General features: G+C 37.8%; 1 protein-coding gene across 7 annotated transcripts in view; it reads left to right on the forward strand.

Moving 5' to 3' along the window:
- Positions 1–21,196, forward strand: part of CTNND2 (catenin delta 2) — a 637,583-nt gene that overhangs the window by 561,672 nt on the left and 54,715 nt on the right. For all 7 annotated transcript variants that reach the window (XM_071454189.1, XM_071454171.1, XM_071454196.1 and 4 more), the window contains one exon: positions 5,348–5,498. In XM_071454189.1, coding sequence (XP_071310290.1) covers positions 5,348–5,498 — 151 coding nt within the window. The remainder of the gene's footprint in view (positions 1–5,347; positions 5,499–21,196) is intronic.

Here is a 21,196-nt window from a genome sequence, read left to right on the forward strand (position 1 = left end):
CTGTATATGGAATGGGAGCACAGTAGTTCATAGTGCCTTCATGTTCAAGGTAATCCCTTACTATAAGCACTTTTCTTACCGTGAGATGTGTCACTTTTGTCCCAAATCTTTTCTTTTTTAATTATATTAGTTAAAGTGTTTGGAAAACTGATCATAAAAGTTCTCAGATGATTTTGGAAACATAATACCTACTTGTTCTGCAGAACCAAGAATGATGAGGTGCAAAGGCAGTTCCTTATCAGTTTTGCCTTCCTGTTTAAGGTAACATCTGTTAACACTTTTATTTTTCTCTAGTTTATTTACTTAACTTTGTATCTTTACCCACTGGATTTTTTTCCTTTCTCTTTAATCTTGACCAAGGTTGTGGAGCAAAAGAGTAACCAGTTAATACTTTACTCTTGTCCCAACACAAAGATGTAGAGAACTTGCTACTAGTATACCAGATAGGATCATTTCTGAGGGCAGAACACCACAACTGGGACAAGAAGTCCTTGGGATGTCTCTTTCTGCTCTCTTCAGAAACTGCAGAGAGTTAACCAAGATTTCAGAGCTTTGCTGTCTGTCAGGTGGTGTGACTTCTTAGGGATCCCAATAGAGTTTTTTGAGTAAAGTAGATCTGTAATTTTTGAATATAAAAATATTTTCCTTTTTTCCTGATAGGTATATTACATTGAGTCTGATCAATGAGAGAAATATTAGTCTTTAATTACTCACTGATCTTTGATTATTTCACATTCAGTTCTCTTTCATGGTCTGCTATTTTACTACTGTTAGCATGGACTCTTTCTAAGCCTTTCCTAGCAGACCTCAAGTCTCTCTAATCTTCCTGGTACTCTAATTTGCCAAGTAATTTAGTTTGCTGTGTCATGCCTGCTCCCCTGATTTAGCTTTCATGTTGTGGTTTATGTCTCAGTTCTTTTTAGTATTCAGTAACTCAATAGTCTTTGGGTCACAGTGTTGAACTGTACCAGTACAATCCAAATTCTAGTCAAAGCTGAAGTATGGGATGAAATATTCTGCAGATACTTCGGGAGCACTGATGTCAGTGAGAGGAAAGTGAATCCATTCAAAATGTCAAGTGTATACAGTTGTTGGTATTTCTTGCATTTTTAGGGGGGGGATTTATTTTGGTAGTTTTCTTCTTTCTCATTTTATGATGGAAATTTCTTCATTGTTCAGTTTGGTCTCCTGTGTTCCTGCTTCATAGAGAAATAAAGAAAACCATATGAAACACCAGAAGGAGTTAAGTGAATAAGTGCTTTTAAATTTTTCTGGAAAATATAATTGAGTTTTATCTAGAGTAATTACTCTTTTCTTGAGTTTCAGCCTAATATAATCCTAAATCCCTAGAGGCATTCACTTGTGCAGATGGTATCTGACAAACAAAAAAATAATTTGCAAGTTTACTCTATTTTTCTACCTAATTACTGTGATGAAAATAAAAAGGAAGCTACTTATGAAAGTGGACATAGAGCTCTACTCTGTACCTTCAAAGGGATGTGTAGTAGTTATGGCCCCCAAATTCCATTATTGGTAAAGTGTATTCATGCAAAGACTTCGGCTCCTGTGCTTGTCTTGATAATTTAGCCTCAATCTGATGCAGCAACAATGGTTTTATTTTATTTTCTGGCTGCTTGTTGCCGCTAAAGTGTTTGCTGTTCCCACAGGAACGCTTTTGCTATACAAACTGAACAGCTATTTGATCGTTGACACTGGCACTGATTTGTGCAGTAACAGGATGATTAAGTGTATTAGCAGAGTGCCTCATTTACTTACTGATAGGCAACAAACCCTTTGTCTCTTTTCTTTTTTATGATTTTTTCATCTCTTCGCTTTTATGCTTCACTGAGCTCGTATTAGCAATTGACCCACAATGTGGAAATGCAGGCACCACACGATGGCTTTAGGCAAACAGAAGGATCATCAGTGTACACAGGGCTGAATCAATTTCTCCATTCTCTGTAAGAATGAAATAGCTTTTTGAGGCACCTCCATTTGAGCTTTCCTGAAATCCACACAGTGCAGCATAATTGCTTGCAGAGACTTGTCCTAATTGGCAGCTTAAGGAAAGAGGACCAGACAGTTCATACCACTTTCCACATGGAAAGTTCTCCAGAGACCCTTGAAACAATTAAAAGCGTTTCTCTCTTTCTGCCTAAGGTTCATGACTTGAAGCAGCAGATTAAATGATAGCAAATCACACATTGAGGAGTCTGTGAACTTTTCCCAAAGTGGATGACATCCTCTGGAAAAAGACAGCTTGGGAAGGAAAGGAGTACTCAGGAGAGAGGAGAGGTTTTGTACTTAACTTTTCTGTAGTACTCCACCCATTGTTTTATATGTGTGCATATGTGTGCATATGTGCATCTGTAAAAAATTATATCTGGATCTTTCCCCTGTGAAAGCTTTGGAGCTCTCTTTTTTACTTTATTTGTAATCAAATTGATTGATTCATTACAGATCCTGAAGGCTTGCATGTTGTTTATTTAGTAAGGAGGTTTATATTTTCTCTTTTTTTTTTCATACTGAGTTATTTCAGTGTTTCTCCTCCAGTGTCTCCTACTCTCTCTCTCTAGGCTTAAAAGCAAAACATTTCCTAATTTGTTCCTCTTAAACTTTTGGGTTGGAATGGATGATGAAAGTGCTACATCCTAAGAAGTCTGTCTGAACAAGTGCTTATGTTTTCTCTTGGTAGGTGGCTAAAAAAATCAAAGAAAAACTGTTTACTGAGGTTTTAGAATGGAGGTTTTTAAAATATAGTGAATAATCTAAGGGATTATTTTTTATTCTCCTCGGTATTGAATAGACATAGATAAGGCTTTTTTTCTCTCAAAACAAACACCCCCACTGGTTCCACATGTAGTCCGTTCTGGAGATGCTACATCTGTGATTTACTTCTGCAATGAACAGCAGCATCTTTCAGAATACTCTCAGCCAGCCTGAACTCTCACCTCAACCAGACAGGCTCACTTCTTTCTCAAAATATTCTCACTGTTATCTTGAACTCTCACGCTGGCAGTCACCTTGTAATCACAGCAGACACAACAGATGCTTCCCCTGGGAGTGATGTACAAAATACAGCATTTTTTAAGTGCAAGGAGGTATTGCTCATTTCCCAGCTGCAGGTGAGAATAAATCTAACTGGCAGGTAAATACATATTTATTAAGCCAGGAAGGTTAGAAATATCCATTTGTTGTTTCCATAGCATCCTTTATATTTAATATCCCATTAAAATTAATGTATAGGGAAGAAACTTTTTTACAAAATACTTCCTGTTAGACTCTTTGATCCTTAAGATCTGTTTTAGTTTTTTATCTGATGATCATCCTACACACTGGTTCTAGAGAAGAGACTGGAGGAGAGAGCATAGAAAAAGATCAACAAAGAGTCCTGCTTTCACTTATCTCCCATAAGCTGTTTGCTTTGTAGCACAAAATGTCAGCACATTTATGTTTTAGACACATTATTATGCTCAGGGATGCTGAGAACCCCTTGTCCAACATAACTGACAAGATAGCTTATCACAACTATTATCACTTTCATCTTCAACAAAGTCCAGCCAACTGGCTTTTGTTATGCATAGTTACTACAGAGGAGAATTAATAAAAAAATACTCTTTAAATTCTGGAATTCTGGTTTGTGTTCCTTTTTTCCCAATTTCCCCTGAATCCTATCACCTGGAACGAACTTGTACTACAGACATTGCAGCACCGGAGTTCTTGTCTATCTCCACATCTACTGTTTTTATCATAAATATATATTCTGGTTTTTGCTATTCAGGGCATATATCTGATATAAACAGATGCTTTTAAAGTGAGCTCTTCAGCTGTGGTAAGTAGAGGCTGTATGCAGGGGTTAAGCATGGTCTGCTTACAGTGAATGTGCTTTTTTTTTTTTACTCTGCCTGGCTATGGAGTAATGCTTTTGCAATGTAATTATTCTTTACAATGGGATGTCTTTGTCAAAAGACAAGAGCCATCTAGATCAGAAAATCCTAAGACTTAGCATCCTAGTTTCTGAAATAATTGAAATATTTCAAAAGCAAAGACCTTCCAGAACTTGTCTTCACCTTCCAGGTACAATGGCAAGATAAGCATCCATGCCATGGCACTGAAAGGAAGGAGACATTGTGCTTCAATAATTTCCTTTCAACTGTCAGTACAAGAAACATGAATGTGAACTTTATGGAAATTGCAGAGAAGAGAACATGAAGTGAAAGGAATGTGTGCCTGTGGATGGCTTGTTTTGAAGTGGGCTGTGCTGAGGAGACCTGTGCATCCACAGGTGTCCAAACAACTTAACTTTGGCAGTACCCATATACTTAAAACCCACAAGGTCACAGCTGCTTATATGTTTTACAACAGCTGGAGATAGCAGCAGAATGGAAAACAGGGTAGTATAGCTGATCTTTCACCCCTTTATGTGCTGGGAACCCCAAGTTGTACAGCTCTGGATGGATTTCCTAATCAATCACAGCGCACTGCACAGATCCCTTGTTCACTGACATGATAATCTTTAGAGCTCCTGAAGAGTTTTTTAGAAGTAAACAATTCCATTCATCATTTCTGCTGTCAAATGAAAAGGATGTTTACATGAGAACATACTGCTCGCTTTGATACAAAGACAAGGCCGTGCCAGTGGTGTCATGACCAGCTGTCAAGTGGGAGATGCCTGCAGGCTTCTCTGATAGAATCAGCCACTGGGTTTATGCTGCAGCCACGTGATACCTGCAGCTAGGCACAGCATAGGCACACACTGCCCTCGGGTCAGCTCTTGAGGGAATGGCTAGCCTTTCAATGTACAATAGTATTCTAGTTAGGATCACTATAGCTGCCAAAACCAGGCATGAAATTATCCTCAGTTTTCTTTCTGAACAAGTTAACAATCACAAGAGAAATTATAATAGTGTTTTCATGTTTATAGACTGAATAATTCTTAGGGTAACAACAAAGAGTACTCAGACCTCTTGAACTTGCTTTGTAATGCAAATACATATTTCGTAAAATAAATATTGTTAGTTTAGCAGTAAACAAGCATCATTAGATGTTGCATACAAAACGCTGGTGAAAAGTAAGTTGTCTGCAGACTTGGGCCGTGAAAATGTAACCAGGTGTGCTGGGAAAGAAGTCAATTCATCATTTAATTTCTCTGTCACCATAAAAAAAAAAAGAGTGCTGATTGCCAAATCAAGTGGTTTCCTGGCATCATCAATGCTATTATTTCCATTCCTTTGAATTTTGCATCCAGGTGCTTCTGTTAGCCCTTACTCTGTTGTGAGTTCGGGTGCCTCACTGCCTGTGGTGGATTGTTCACTTTGTCCCCCTCTCTCTGTCCGTGTGTTCGCAGTGGTCAGTGTACATCCGCGCTGCCGTCCGCAAGGAGAAAGGATTGCCCATCCTGGTGGAGCTGCTCCGGATAGACAATGACCGGGTGGTATGTGCAGTTGCTACAGCTTTACGAAACATGGCCTTAGATGTCAGAAATAAAGAGTTAATAGGTATGTTCTTTCCAAACAATCTATATCTACTGTGGGCTTGGGGGTGGTGGTTTTTTTTTTCCAGTTCACAGCAGAATGAGCACAATGAAAATTATTCTCACATTTCTAGAACAATTTCTTTAATTCTTTCTCTAGTGTGTCATACTCAGATTTTATGTGACAGCTTGCTAGTATATATCAAGGAATTGTTAAATTAATTGAACATCATGCAATGTTTCTTGATCTTTCAGGCTGTAATCTCTGTAAGAAAAGCTATGGCTTTGTTCTGCTTTAGCATTTCATTCTTAGGCTGGCACTTGCATCTTCCAGATCAAGGATCTAAGCAGGGCACCCCCTCCTGATCCTCAGATTACCTATTGCACGTAACTTTGGAGTCATGAAATAACAAGTCATAAAAATTTTAAGAAGGTTACAGGAATTTACTGGGCAGATTAGTAGCTCCAGAAAGAGAACTGGGAGACTCTTGCTTCACAAACAAATATGGTCTTAAGGAAAATATGGTCTTAAGGAATAGGACAATAATTTATGTAAATCGTTATTGCCCCGAATTCTGATAGTACAGGAAGCACACATATGGGGTTTTTATTTTGTTCAGGTTTTTAGTGGGGTTTTTTAGCTGAAATTCATCCAAACACTGTGGGTCATTGAGCTTTTATTTTCATGTTCTGTCTTTGAAAAATAATCACTTCCTTGATTTTTAACTATTTCAACAATCATAACCAGATTATTTCTACTTCTGTACATTAAGAGCATATTTTCTGTTAATTTTTCCTGACTTGTTGATTTGTTATCATAACAGCATATTTCTTCTCTGCTTTTAATTACAGAATAATATAAATAGATACTATGATCATAATGTTTATTACTTGCATCCAGTGCTGTCTTAGGGTTAATGCTTCTTTACAGCAGTGCTCTGCAAGTTGTTAAAACAAGGCAATCACTCCTCTCATATTGGGGGAACATTGTACTAATGTTCCCAGATCTACAAATTTCATTTAGGAATGTAACACTATACATTTAAAATTGAGCTGTTTCACTCTGGTGTGCCATTCAAAATACTGGTTAAATTATGGGTAGTTAATTGGCACAACCTCAACATTTTAGTATTTTATGAAATTCTTAAATAACACATCATAAAAGCAAAGATAAATTTAAAAAATGTGGTAAGAGTCTGGTGAACATAATAACCTAATATATTTATTTATGTAGCCAGCTAATAATAACTGTAGAGGGCTGCTCTGCTTTATGTTATTTGTAGGGTTATTCTGAGAAATTGTACTTCATAATTGCTATAGTAATTCGCTGCAGCTTAAAAACAGTCCAAACATGCCAATATGACAGGGGAGTTATGATTATAATTCTTGGACCATTTCAGCTGTGATCTTTGTATGTTCATTTCTTTGGCTTTCATCATTGAACTTCAAAGAAACAGTAATAGCGGTCATTACTGCTCTTGTTCTCTAGTATTTCTTAGCAAATAGGGCCTATCATGCAGCTGATTTTCAGAAATGCTAAACATCAGCAGTAGTCAAGGATTTCAACTCATGTTGTAGTCCATCCATTTTTGTGATATTGCACTTCTGTGTATTGTATATGTATTAGAGGATGCCTTAGCTGTTGCTATGCAAAGGAAGCCTCAAAAGGAGCTTGTGCTTTATCAGGGTAGTTCCTCAAGCATCCTTCTGCCTAGGCAAAATCAACATGCTATTTATCTTTTCTGATAAATTTTTTATCTGATTGTTGTTAGTGCATCAGGTTCTTGTGCTGACACATTCTGCCTCACAAGCTGGAATTTTCCCCATAAAACAACCTTTCCTAAAGGTTATCTTTCCTAAAGGAGAATTTTCCAACTGTATATATAGTAAAGTTACATAGCTAGAATTGAGTCGGTTAAGGGGTTTTTAGTGCCTTTATAAAGCTTTCTTTTCAGTGGTGCTGTCGTTCCATTCCCAACTGACATTTTTTTACAGAAATGTGCCAGAGAATGATATATTTAATTCTGCTGCTGCCAAGCAGGCCATAAATCAGTATTGAGGAACCTGGAAAATATATTAGAAACCTTGCCAAAATCCAGGCTCACCTGTACTGCACTACAAAACAAACACAAAGACCCTTTTCTCGATGGCCAGAAGTTTTGTACTAGACTTCATTGAATTGACCAATCTGTTTTGTTTTCCACACAGATCTATCAACTATGATGCTATATTGCTAAAGGCTGGTGAGGGGCTTCTCTTATAATTTATCTGAGCCATCCCCATAGCAACATTTTCTTTATTTATATTGAGGTCTTCTTCCTGGGTTTCATTTCAGGCATGCTCCATGTCTTTAAGAGGACCTGCTCTTTTCTCCTTCTTCGTTGCTTTTGCATTGTGCCGTGTGTCCCTTGGCTGAGACAGCAGACATATTCATCCTTCTCCTTCCCAAAATTCAATTGCACTCAAAAACATGGTAAATCTGGCCTGGAATAGATAATGCAACACCCAGTTTTCTCTTCTTGAACACACTGCCCAGGTGGATTCCTGGTCACGGGTTAGACCACATTCATTTTCACTTGACTTCCAGGATCCTTGTTTGCATAAAATAGTACACAGTCTTTGTTGTTCCCAAGAGAGCACCCAAGGGAAAGGTTTCTCAGCCTTTTCTCCCACAGCTGAGGAAAAGATCCACTACTGATCTTGCCTGTTTTGTTCTTCCTTGGTTTCAGTGATCTAGGCTGCACAGCATCCCTGTGTCCCTCTGGTATCACATTTTTCCACTTCTATTCATGTGCTCAGCATTTTGGAAGGCTTCTTTTCCTTCCTTGAAGCAGGTTCTGTCTCTGCTAAACTTCTCCATGGGTCCATTAGCTTCTCCCACCCAGCCCTTGTAAATGTCACTGAATTGACAAAAATAACTTTTATTTGTTTTCAACTGTTCACTTAGGCAGAAGAAAATCACTTTTGTTCCACAGGTCCTCTAAAAGCTATGTTGATGACCTTTGTGCAGTTATGTCATTCCCATGTTCTTTCCCTCTTCTTCATCTGTCCCTTCCTCTCAAAAAAAAAAGGTGAGTAAGGGAAAGTAGAATAACAAACCCACCATTCTGTGTTCCTCAGAGCTATACTGGCACCTTAGTTTGAGGATATGATATTATTCTCTTTCTGCTGGGAATGCAGTTTTTAAATTGAGGATTTTCTGCAGACCTCTTGCTTCTGGCAGTGCTGGTCAGGCCAGCACCTCACACCAAAGCTGTGCCACTGTCTTCCCTACAGGAGTGCACCTACAAACTCCATTTTCTAAAGCCACATTTTGTTGCCATGGTATCAGAAAACCTAATACAATACAATACAATACAATAATATTGCTAATACAATATAGTTTCTTTTCTTTAATTACAAATAACTTGGATGAGCTGGATGGGGCAGAAAAGTAAAAAATAAACCCATCTCCTGTAAACAGCATCTTTGCATGAATTGTTTCCTTGCAGTCTGCCCCAGCAACCTTCAGTGGCTTTCTGGTTCAAACGCCCTCCACACCTTTCTGGTTCAAAAGTCCTCCTCTGGTTACCTGAGCCTGCACTGTACACTTGTGTCCTTGGGATTCTCCCAGCCAGCAGTGGTGCAGCAGCTTCCCTTCTCTTCCCACTCTGCATGTGAGAAGGTTTCCAAATCAGGATTCCCCATTCAGTCCTGGGAAAGAAGCCAGCTTCATGTTTCCTTTATCTGAAAGACAGACAGCATTTTCCTCTCCGCTGCTATCCATGACCTCTTTAACAAAGGAGATTATGCATTGTACAGTTAATTGAAAAATAATGTGACTTGTTATTCTACCTAAACAAGCAGGTACAGACTATTCCTGTGTGAAATTTTTGAAGGATGACTATCCCCAAAATTTGCGTTTTCCTTGTTCTTCTGTTTGCACGGCAGTTACCTTTTATTTTAAATGGCAATTACTGCGGTATTTTAAAGTGCAGTAGGTGGTCTTTCAAACAAGTTAGGCTGATTTTTCTAGCTGCCCCAGATGAGAAATTTGTCACTATTCATGTGCTGCAAAATATGTAGAATATAGGATTTTTCCTCTTGAAGGAAAATTTGGAATTTGTATTAGTACAGTTCAGTGGTAAGTCCACAGAGTACGGGCTTTGGAGAGAAAGCAGAGCTGGAGGTAAAATGTATAAAATTTCAATGCACAGTTTTGTGCTTTAAGTCGTTCTGTCACTTCCATTTTATCCTGACAATGGTTTCTAATGCTGTTCTGGGTCAGAATTCTGATTAAGAGGAATATTGTACTAGTAATTGAAAAGAACCATTCTTTCTCTTGGCCTCTTGGTCTGCACTTTTGCAGTAAAATAAAAGATTTTTTTTCCTTTTTTAGAGACTGGTATTATTTTAATCCCTTGGGAAAAAGGAGGACAGTTCCACTTAAAAGTTTTTGTTGACTTCTTGTATTCTGTAGAAAAGAAGTCCTTGCATATCTATGCCCTTAAAATGTTTAGAGAATCCAGGTGTCTGTTCAGGGCTCTAGATTCTATGGAGTTTAATGGGATAAGTTGAAGTGTTATAATATTTAAATCTTTCTTGTTACTACTGTTGTTGTAAAAGCTTGATTCAGATAAGTAAAGTTAGTGGTACAATTTCTTCTGCCTTCACAGAGTTTTGAATTAGGTTTCAAAACAGGGCCTGTAGCAGGGCTCATTTTTAAATAATGGTTCCTGAGTTGGGGACTGTGTGTCTGTACTGAATTATTATCCTCTTTTCACTGTTTGTCTGTCAGTAATGCAGTTATACATGCAAAATTCAATAGTAGCACATCAATTAAATTATTACCTAATGGGTGCTGGAAACTGCTTACTTTTGCTAGGTGTCTAGAAGTTCATTGTCTAAGATAAGATGCCTGTATTGGATGCCCTTATAGGTGACTGAGAGACTCACAGAAAGTGACTTATTTTGTCTAAAAATAAGATACTACTTATTGTGAGAAGATGGAAGTTACCCTATATTACTGTATCACTGTTGTTTAGTGATGAAAACCAACTAAGTGTGTAAATTGTCAGTGTATGTCTTTTGATCTCATAGCAGTGTGAGTCTGTTTGGGTGCCTGGTGTTTGTTTCAAAGTTTTATTGCTAAACTTGAGAAAGTTTGACTGAATGATGTATCAGGAGTTCACAATTCTAATGAATTGTTAGATTTGCAGAATAATTCATGTTGGAAGGAACCTCGCAGGGTCACCTTGCCTAGCTTTGCACTCAAAGAAAGTTCAGATATGTTATTTCAAAGTGTGATATCAACATTTGGAAAGACTGGTTTTTAGCTGTGAGGCTGAAAATGGATCAGAATGAAGTATTTTCATTCTCAGAGCAGAACATGGCTCTTCTGGTGTATTAACAGCTACATGGAATCCTCCTATCTTAGAGCATGGTTGCATTTTGGTTTAGAATTAGTAATAATTCCAAGAGAAAAGTGTTTCCAGTTTTGTAGTTACAAGAACAGCAGCTGAGTCCTAGTAATGTACATTGATAGGGAATGTGAGGTTGTGTTGGGAGATGATTAAATCACATATGCAGCTTTCATCCCCCGTAATAGTGCCTACATGCAGCTTTCTCTTATTTTTGGATGTGAGCATTTCCGAATTTCTCACACATGCATCTGCTGACAGTGAGAGAGAGTGAATTTTCTTATTGCATTTTTAATTGATGTATAAAGTATCTTAGTCACTGGAATGCTAAATTGACATAAATTTGCAATGCAGAAGATTCCAGAAAGCACTAATCAGGCATGTGTTCAGAAGAAGGTGACAACATAATATATCCTGCAATTTTTAAATTTATGTCCGTTTTTATTGCACTTCATTTTTGTGTTTGATAGTTGAGCTGGGCAAAACAATAAACAGATACCTGAATGAGAACAGGCTGTCATCAAGAAGGTGAAGAAGTTGATTTATAAAATTAAACATATTGTCATGCATTAATAAGTGGTGCTCCTTACTCTTCATCAGTGAAGAGAAAGATGCTATTTAAGTTAGTAAAGGAATAATTAAACTATGATGTTTTATAGCACCTGTATAGCAACATCTGAACTCCCAGGTTTTTGGTGTTGTATAAATAAGGTAGCTGAGAATTTAACCTGATAAATGTTTAAATGTTAAGTACTTTTTCCCTTGTGGTGTAAAAGCCTTGTGTCAAGGAGATGCTGACTTTTCATGTGCCTTAGCCACTTGCATGTTGCTTTTTGCTCTATGTTTCCTCAAATATATTTGTGACAAGCAGACCTACTAATTACAGAGGTTAGAAAAGGTTTTCAATCTCAATGATTTCTTATTAAGTAACACTCTCACATGAAGATTTAGGAGGAAAACTAACACTGGTAAAACTGAATTCTTTTTTTTAGTATCAAATTCAAGATCAAACGCTTTCAGAATTCAATCAACTGTTCTACATCTGAACTTTCCTATTCCCTAAGTACACCTGTCTGGATTTGGAGGGATTTTTCTCTTCCTTGAAATATCTGAAAAAAATGGTGTTTCAAGTAGTCAGCTGGGCTTCTGAACAGCAGAAAAAAATGGCACCACTAGGTGTTCATCCCACTTATCTCTATCACATAAAATGTTTGATCTTACAGTCTAATGGGTCCCGTGTGAGAACCTAGAGAAGTGGCCAGAGACTGAGTGGCCAACTTTGTCACTGAATCCCATCAGAAGCTGTTCTCGTAATACAGACTAAGCACTGTCCTGCTCCCCTTTAATTAGGTCAATAGACTTGGCAAGGGCAATTAATGAAAAAGCTCTACAATTTTTCATTGTCACCCAAAACAGCAGAAATAACTGCATGCAGATTCAAATCTAGGGTAATGGGGAATACTGCTTCCACAGATCTGTTTTTAATTGTAATGTCAAGTTAGAGAATCATTTCATCTCTGTCATAGTAAGGTCAAGATGCTCCACAAATTGTAACCACAACCCAGCCATAGGTCAGCTGTTCCTTCTAGTGGAATAAACTATGGGAAAATGCCTGTAAAATGCCTGTATTTCTATTTTATGTGCTGTAATCAAGAGAATCATCTTCAGTATTGCACCATGACAGCTTCTCTGGATGATGATGGTAATGTTAAATGATGCCATATAGAGCTTTAAGGTTTATAAACCTTGAAGTCTTTATTATAGGTTTTATCATTTTGTATTCACATTCAGTATTACTTAAGATTGAATTCTGAATGCAAGTCATAAAAGTTGCAAAATCTGGTAGAGGTGGCCCAAGAAAGCCTAGATTAATTGTGACTGCCAAAAACACCACCACCTCCAAGAACAGCTGAGGGATGTGCCTTTTCACTTCACTGATGTGCATTTCACCCATAAGAAAGTGCCCTGACCTGCACCTTACATTTTGTTTGAGATAAACAATTTCTGTTCATTTCTGTTCTCCTGCACGAGGTAGCAAGCAATTAAACTGTAACTGCATCTGCTTTTCTCACTCAGAAGATTGACATTTCAAACAATTTAATATTAATTTTCATCTCTGCTTCTCAGTATGTTCGTGCTGAGAAGTGCCACTTACCTTTTGGAGTTCTGATCTAAAAAGTGCGTATAATTTAGTCACATGAAATATACAAAGGTAGAAATGCAAATTTCTGAAACTGCCAAAGTAATTTTAAAAGCACTTTTAAATCCATGAGAATGGAAAAACAGCTTTGAAAATCCAGGTTTTGTGACAGCCTTACAGTAACAGATAAGTGTATCAAAACATGTTTCCAGCCTTTTCTGTATGAACTTCAATTAATGAAACAGCGAGCTAGTTTTATTCTCTGTAAGATTCAAAATAGTGTTTTCCCCTGAAATACATATCACCTTAAATGACTTTTAAATTATAGAAGTGACATATATGGCATTTTTTTACTAAAAGCACTTTTCTTTGAAGAAACTCAAATTCCCATTCATGAAATGTCAGTGCAAGACAGTAGAACATGACAGGTGAATTAGCATTTGATAAAGGAATGTAGTTTTCTTCTCACGTGTGAAGACCCTGAGAATGGGTCTGGGCCACTGTAGTTTCACAAGATGTTGAAGGTGGATCTGAGAAATGGAAAAAATTTAAACCAGTAAGAAAAGGAAGGATGAATGTGTATTGATTAAATTTAAACTACCTATAGATGGCTTTCAATCATATTAACAGTAATTTTCTCTGTGCATCTACATCCATGCACTCTCTAAATTAGTGCAGTTGTTCCTGCAAAATCTCATTCAATCCTAGCTCCCAGGTTAGATGGTGACAGGTGAAGTGGGCAGCACACAATGTCCCTCTCACCTCGTGTGGCTTTTGAGAGATACTTCCACTTCTATTTTAGTGTCCCCAAAGTTGTTTTCTTCATGTTTTAGAGTGTTTGAAAAGGAAAAATGTTAAAGACAAAACCCGAACAGCATTCACAAAGGTAATACTGGTAGAAAATTCTGATTGCAGGGACCTAAGCTATGTCCCTGCACAGGAGGACTAATTGTAGGCTGACACAGAAATAAAATACCTGCAAATATGCAACCCCTGTGTTTGTCATCATCTATTAGATTTAAAAATGCACCATAGAAAGTCTCATTTTCCCTGGATAAAAATGTAACTGTCAGGGTTTAGAAATGGTATTCCTTAATTTAGTGCTCCCACTAAAGTGAAAAACCACAAGCTCCTTCCCTGTCCCCATCCCCTCCAGTGAGAGACAAATGGCAGACATACCAAGCTGAGATAAGAACAATTGACTGGAAACTACAATGAGATAAGAAGACAGACAGTAACAGGAACAGCAACAAAGTTGATAACAAAAAGATACAGAATTGATACAAAACCAGGCTGTTCTACAGGCAAAAATTGGTCTCCAACCAGGACAGTGAACAAAACAGTGGACAGACTGTCCACATCCATGTTTTCTTTTTCCCTCAAGCCTGAGACAGTGATAGTGTTTAATAACACCATATCTTGGCCACACCTACACAGCTCCAGGCTCTGCCCCATCACAGCTACTCAGAAAATTAACTCTGTCCTTGACCGAAACTCAGACAACAGCAAAGATAGAAGATACCAGAGAGTTAGTGTTCAAAGAATGCAGGATTAGGAAAGATTGTGAAGGTCTGGATTCTTACAACTGGCATTTTAACTAAATCTCAGTGCAGTTAATTTGAATTTAGTTATTCTTTCTATTCCTGACCATTAGGTGCTTGCACAATATTCTGGTTCCGTAGCACTTGCCCAGTATGGGCAGAAGGTGATGGTAGCTCTTTGTTGGGTTATATGCACTCTGTGCCAAAATACCTGTGAACATGTGTTGGTTAAGTCTTTGATGGATATAAAAAAGGCAGTCAGTCACAACACTTGTTGGCTTCTGCATGCCATCTTCAGAGGCTTCTGTTTTCTGACAGTTTAATTTGTCTTCATTAAGTACTTCGATGTAGGATGTTTTCGCTTGTAAGAGCCAAGTCATACCCTGGTTGTTTCCATCATTTATTATGAGTTTCAGTGTTAAAGGCCCTTGTTTCAGGTAATACTAGTAAAACTTCAAATATACTCCTAATTACAGAAAGCAGAATAATGGTCTTTTGCTGCAGCCTTTGCAAATGAATGCTTGTGTTTCCTATGAATATTGTACCTTTATGCGCATGTAGCCTCTCAGAAGGCACTGTCTGGGACTGGCTGGTAGCACTGTCACTATATCTTAGGTTTCTGGTCATTTATGGGCTCTTTTTTTTTATATTGGTTAAATAAGTCTTAGAAAAATCCCCTTCCACCCCTATTTAACAAGCAGTATTTTACAAAATCAAAATCTTCTGTTTCATGCCTGCAACTGGTGGAATTGAACAGCAGCAGTTTTGTAATACACAGTTACAAAATATTAAAAGGGTAACAAATTCTCATCATCTGAGATAAGTGAGGGAATAATCAATTTGCTGAGGGGCCTTATTATCATAATTCCATAAGGTAAGACTGTGATTCTTCTACTTAATATCTCGATGGGCTCAATTAAACAAAAGTAAAGAAATGTAGTTTTGCTCCCAAGGAAAGCCTAGAGAACCTTCAGAATCAGCTTCAAAGCCCCATTGATCTCTCCATGGCATCTCTATAAAATTACTTGAAATCTGGTATTACTGATACAATCTTCTATGTTACTATGTTTTCCATTTTTCTTTTGCTTCCTCTTGTGGCTGTGTTATGCAAGAGGTTGTGTGAATGTGAAAAAAATTCAATGACTACCCCCTAGAGTTAGCAATTTTATATATGTATAATGTAAGATATTTTATAATGATAGATTGGACTTCAGGAATTGACCTAAGAAAGTATTAAATGCATTAATGCTTAAATCCATGCTTTTTGTGTTGATGTGTAATATGAGTAGTGCAGTTTGAAAGACCAGGTTAAGACAAAAGAAAACATCATGTTGTTAGCACTTAAAATTGAAGGCCTTTATTGTTTAAAAAAATGAATAAATAATTGATACAATTGCTCCAGTATTCCAGAATGAAGATTTTAAGTAAACATAATCAGAGAGACACCTTTAGAGAGATAGTTTTGAGAATTGTCAGTAGATTGACAAGCCCTACCTTACAAAAATAAATAGAAATTAAACCTACCTTGCTGCTGGTTTATAAACCTTGATAAATGTGCGGGGAAGGAAACAACAATGAATTTCAAAATTGCTTGTCTTTATGGTCTCAGTTGCTAAGTAATTGCTAACAGTCTGGGATACAAATACTATGAAATTCCTTTGGTCACTAGAGGATATTGTGCCAGTTTACTTCCTTTAGTCCATATAAGCCTAAAAAATTACGTTAACTGGGTAACTTTGGAAAATACACCTAAAAATAAAGTAACTTTTTCAGGTTGTAGGGAAGGCTTCAGTCTGCAAGTGCAATAAAGAACAAAATTTGGTATTACTGGATCTGTTTGGCTTGGAAGGGGCCTCCAGAAGTCAAGCTGGTTCAGTAACAGAAAGTTGCTTCAAACTTTATCCAGCAGATGAGATAGAGATTCCTCAATCTTCCTGGGCAGCCTCTTCTGTTGTTTGACCACCACCATAGCAAAATTAGTCTTCCTTTATCAGATGGAATTTCCTGTATTCCAGCGTGTCTTTTGCTTCTTTTTCTTAGACTGTGGAACTCGTTAAGATGATCCTGACCCCATCTTCTCCACACCATTCCATTAGGTAGAAGTAAACAATAGCAAGATCTCTCCATAACCTTCCTTTAAGGCCCAGATGATGCAGTTATTGTCTGCCATGTGTTCCAGTCCCCAGCTGTCTTTGTGGTGCTCCACTGAACTTGTTCCAGTATTTTGCAATGCCTTTTTGTACTGGGCAGAAAAAAACTGCATGTGACACTCTAGGTGTAGTGCAGATGCAGAACTTTTTGAGTGAGAGGAAGAATCATATTTTTGTGGGGTTGGCTAGACTCCATGTAATAAAGCCCAGGATGTCATTGGCCTTCTGCACTGCAAGGGCACATTCTGGATTCATGCTCAACTTGTCTACCAGCACTTTTAGGTTTCAGGGTTTTTTCCTTAAAAATTGCTTTCTAACCAGTTGGCACCCATCTGTGTGCTGGTACAGGGGCTTGTGTAATCTTGAGTGCATTTGCCTTTGTTGAACTTAGAGTTTGCTGTTCAGCTGTCCATCTGAATAGCAGTCCTGCCCTTCAGTGTATTGACTAGTTCTCCCAGTATCACATGGTCCACAGTCTTTCTTTCTGTCCAGTCCTTCAGGCTGTTAATGAAGATGTGAAACAGTCTTGCCCCCAGTACCACCACATACAGGGCACCTCTAAGTAACCATCTGCCAGCTGGGTTTCATACTGGCAATGAAGCCCTTTGTCCAACCAGTTTTCTGCCCACCATATCATCTACTTATCTGGTCAAAATCTCAGTAAGGACACTATATGGAGAAAGGGTAAACTGCCACATTTGTTACTTCAAGCAGTGTAAAGTCTCTAATTCCTAAATTAGAAGTGGATAAATGCAATTTAAGTGTCTTTAACCTCAGTGACATCATTGCAGATACTTAAGTTACTTCAGGACAAGGTTCACCGAATTTTAAACCACAGATTCAGTGTGACAGTGTATAAGCTTCAGGGAATAACCATCTTATTGTGGAATCAGGGCCATAATAGGATAATTTTAACTAAATTCACTCAAACACAGAAGTTTGCTTTATTTACCAGAGGGAATTGTAGTAGTAGCTCCATTTGTTGCATTTTTAGTAAGGCACCGTACTTGCAGATTTTAAAAAGGAAATACTGTGGAATGTCATAGAATACCCTAAGTTAGAAGAGACCTGCAAGGATCATCAAGTCCAACTCTTGGCCCTGAAGAGGATGATCCCCATGAGACAGCATGTGCCTGAGAGCATTGTCCAAACCCTTCTTGAATTCTGTCAGGCTTGGTGCTGTGACCACTTCCCTGGGGAGCTTATTCCAGTGCCCAACCACCCTCTAGGTGAAAAACCTTTTCCTAACATTTGTCTTTGGAATTGTTTACTTTCAAATCAGAGGAACTAAATGTAATTTCTCTAGTCTTCAACAGTGATGCCTATTATTAAACTAACCACATGTAGACTAATAGATTCTGATGTGATACATAATTCCATTGTGCAGCAATAACATGAATTTTAAATTATTTCAAACTCATGGAAAAAAATGGTTGTAAGAAATGTAATCAGAACACTCTTATGTACAAAAGCATTTTTATTCTGTCATTTAAGATAACTTTATTCAAATTCACCTCTTAATATCATCGGCAAAAGTATCCGCATATTAAATTGATGTAGAGTTCCTTTAACCTAATCTTTATTTATATTAATATATACACACTGCAGCGCTATATATGTATGTGGTAGTGTGTGTTCATATATATTTAGGTAGGTTCTCTTCCAGCCTTTAAGCTGCACCAAAGAGGAAGAGAAGCTGTGCTAAGGAGTACACGTGCACGTAGAAAATTACTCCCTTCATGTAAAACTCATATTGTATTATGGCATACAATTGCAACAGCTAGAAGAAAATCTTGTTGCTGTCAGCTTAATCATCTCATGGGAGCTAGAAGGAATTTTTCCATCAAGTTCCTGAGAAGCAGAATTCAACTCAGAGTAACAAAGCAGCATTATTAAGATAGAGTGAGTAGGCTGCCTAGGTACTAATCACCATACAATGCCAAACAATGTTCAAGTCTACTTTAAATCAATTAATTAAATAGGAGAGTAAAGGGAAAGTACAAGTGATTCTTACCATGTTAATAACATCTGGGTAAAATTCTTAGGTGCCTGATGGTAAAATAAGAACTGAATTTCTGTTTTCAGTCATAACATAGGCATTAAATGGACTGTTTTAAGGAAGTAACAGTTTATTATGAAAATCAGAGTTGGAAGCAGGTTAATTCACTTTGATCCTTTGAAAATACTGTACTTCACCATTAAGTATATTTAATAGAAATAAATTAATGTTAAATATATTATATAATACAGTTCATTTTTTAATAGTGGAATTTCTTTTCACTCTGAAAATTATAGGTTCTCAGCTGATTGAGTTAGCCTGTTTAAGAAACTACAGTTCCCTAAGCTAACCCGTGGTAATTCACCGTGACCCAGTCAATGACAGAATATCCTCCTGCTTCTGGGTTCTATTCAGCCCCTCATTAGCACATCACAACTACATTGAGTCAGCACTGCCTGACTAATCTGTCAGAATGAACTGGGGGAGCAAAAGGATTACTGTTTCCTCTTGCAGACTAATTTCATTAAACACAACAAACTCAAATGAGTCAGATGAGCAGCCAACCTGATATGTGAAAAACTCTGACTTGCCCCACTAGTGCTTATGAGGCTCAAAATGATAAATTTTCACATACTGGAGGTCTGCCCACAGCCTGAAAGATGTTTTATTTTGTTAGAATCCAGCCACCATGAAGCCTATCTTAATATTATTGCACTACTGTAAACTGTTGCTTTACTAAAAGCCCGCCCTTCCCCTTCTTCCCTCCCTCCCTCCTTCCATCCATCCCCAAACAAAATGAAACAAAACAAAACAACCAGTTTTGGGAATTCCTTCATGTCTTACTGGAAAATTAGAATAGGAAAACAGAGAAGCTGTGTTCCTTGGACAGACAAAAGCAGGGTCCTTTGGAATATAATGGTATCAGGCAGGCTGGGAAGCTGGCATGTATAATTTCTCTACATTGGCATTAAATCTTCAGCAGCTAAAGGTGTTATCATCTGCTGTACGATTCTGTACCACAATGTCTAAATCAAGCCCCAAAGAAAAGGCCATGTCTCCTTCTCTCTTGTGAGCCACTAACAATCTGAAATACCAAGTACATCACAAGCAAAGCCTTTGAGACAGGGTGTTCTGAGGGTGGATTTTTGTGCATTATCCACTGTAGTTAAATCCATTCTTCTGCCTTGGGATTGAATATGTATATGCCTTATACTGAAAGGCTCAGCTTCTTCCTAGGGAGACTGAAATTCATCTTGTTCAGTTGTAGCCCTGTTCAAGCATCTTTCATTCACTAGGACTTTTTTGATAAGCTGTGCTCAGCTTACAGAAACTTCAAAGCTGAGGCAAAGTTATTAAAAGAGAGAGAGAAAAGAACTGCACCTCTAGTTCAATCTTCAAACAATACAAAAATCGATTAAAAGTCAGAGATTAGCTTCACTGTAACCCTTCCCACATTCTCATGAAAATTAAATGTTGTCTCTTTCCTTCCCCATTTTATTCTAAAATCTACTTAAAACTTAAGAGATCAGTAACTATTAGTCTGGCAATATTAGTAACAAGCTGCACTTTAGAGCCCTTTGGCTAGAGATTAGTTGTAGAGTTGCCACCAAAGAAAGAGAATGAAATTATTTACAAAGCAAATACTAAAAAACCTCATCTTGAAGCTGGAAGAATTCATTTGCTTCAATCATTCCTGAGCAGAAAAACTCTAAGTCTTAGGTGGCTTCTTGAGTTGGACTTTGGCCTATCTTGCCTTGGTTTCTGTAACCGTGAGTGAATAATCAGGTGTGGCTTTGTCATTGTGAGAGACAGTGATTGTGCAGAAAATGTCTAGACATCACCCACTAAAAGGAATTCTAAAAAGCACATCATTATTACAAAATGATGGAAGTACTTCCAGAAGCAGTGGTACTAATTTGAAAGTTAGGATGGCATGGGCTTTTTAACCAGTCCTGGGGCACAGCCTGGAGTAGATTGCAGTGGGAATCCAGGAGAAAGCATCCAAGGTGAGCTGTTCACACCCTAATCTTCCTGGAAAGAGCAGTGCTTTTGAATATTGGCCCATCAGTGTGTGTGCATAACTCTTGCAGGATGGGTGAGCCAGAGTAGGCACTTGGCCATCTGGCCATGGCAGCAGCTGACCCAGGAGCCAGGTCACCTGAAGGCTGTGAACAAAGAAGAAGAATATTCCCTGGATTATAAAGAGGAGTGGAGGAAGATAAGATGTCTCAGCATTCTGCTTTGTATGATTCTGAAAGAAAGGGAGCAGACAGCAATGAGCAAGAAAAGGAGGATGGTGGTCAAATGTACTCAAGGAATTGTGCAGTTAGAAAATGTAAGGAAAATATTCTGAGACCTAGATCTGGGGATTCATATTGTGAATCTGCCATTTTTCATCTAGGTTTTTGCCTTGGATCTCTTTTTTCCCTTTCTTCCAAATACCAGGAAGTTAAACAGTTAATTCCTTTTGCAAGATCATATTATCATCCAACAA

The sequence above is a fragment of the Agelaius tricolor genome, unplaced genomic scaffold (genome assembly GCF_023055355.1).
Source record: "Agelaius tricolor isolate 1412-34295 unplaced genomic scaffold, bAgeTri1.0.p SCAF_2, whole genome shotgun sequence".
In the NCBI taxonomy this organism is placed as follows: Eukaryota; Metazoa; Chordata; class Aves; order Passeriformes; family Icteridae; genus Agelaius; species Agelaius tricolor.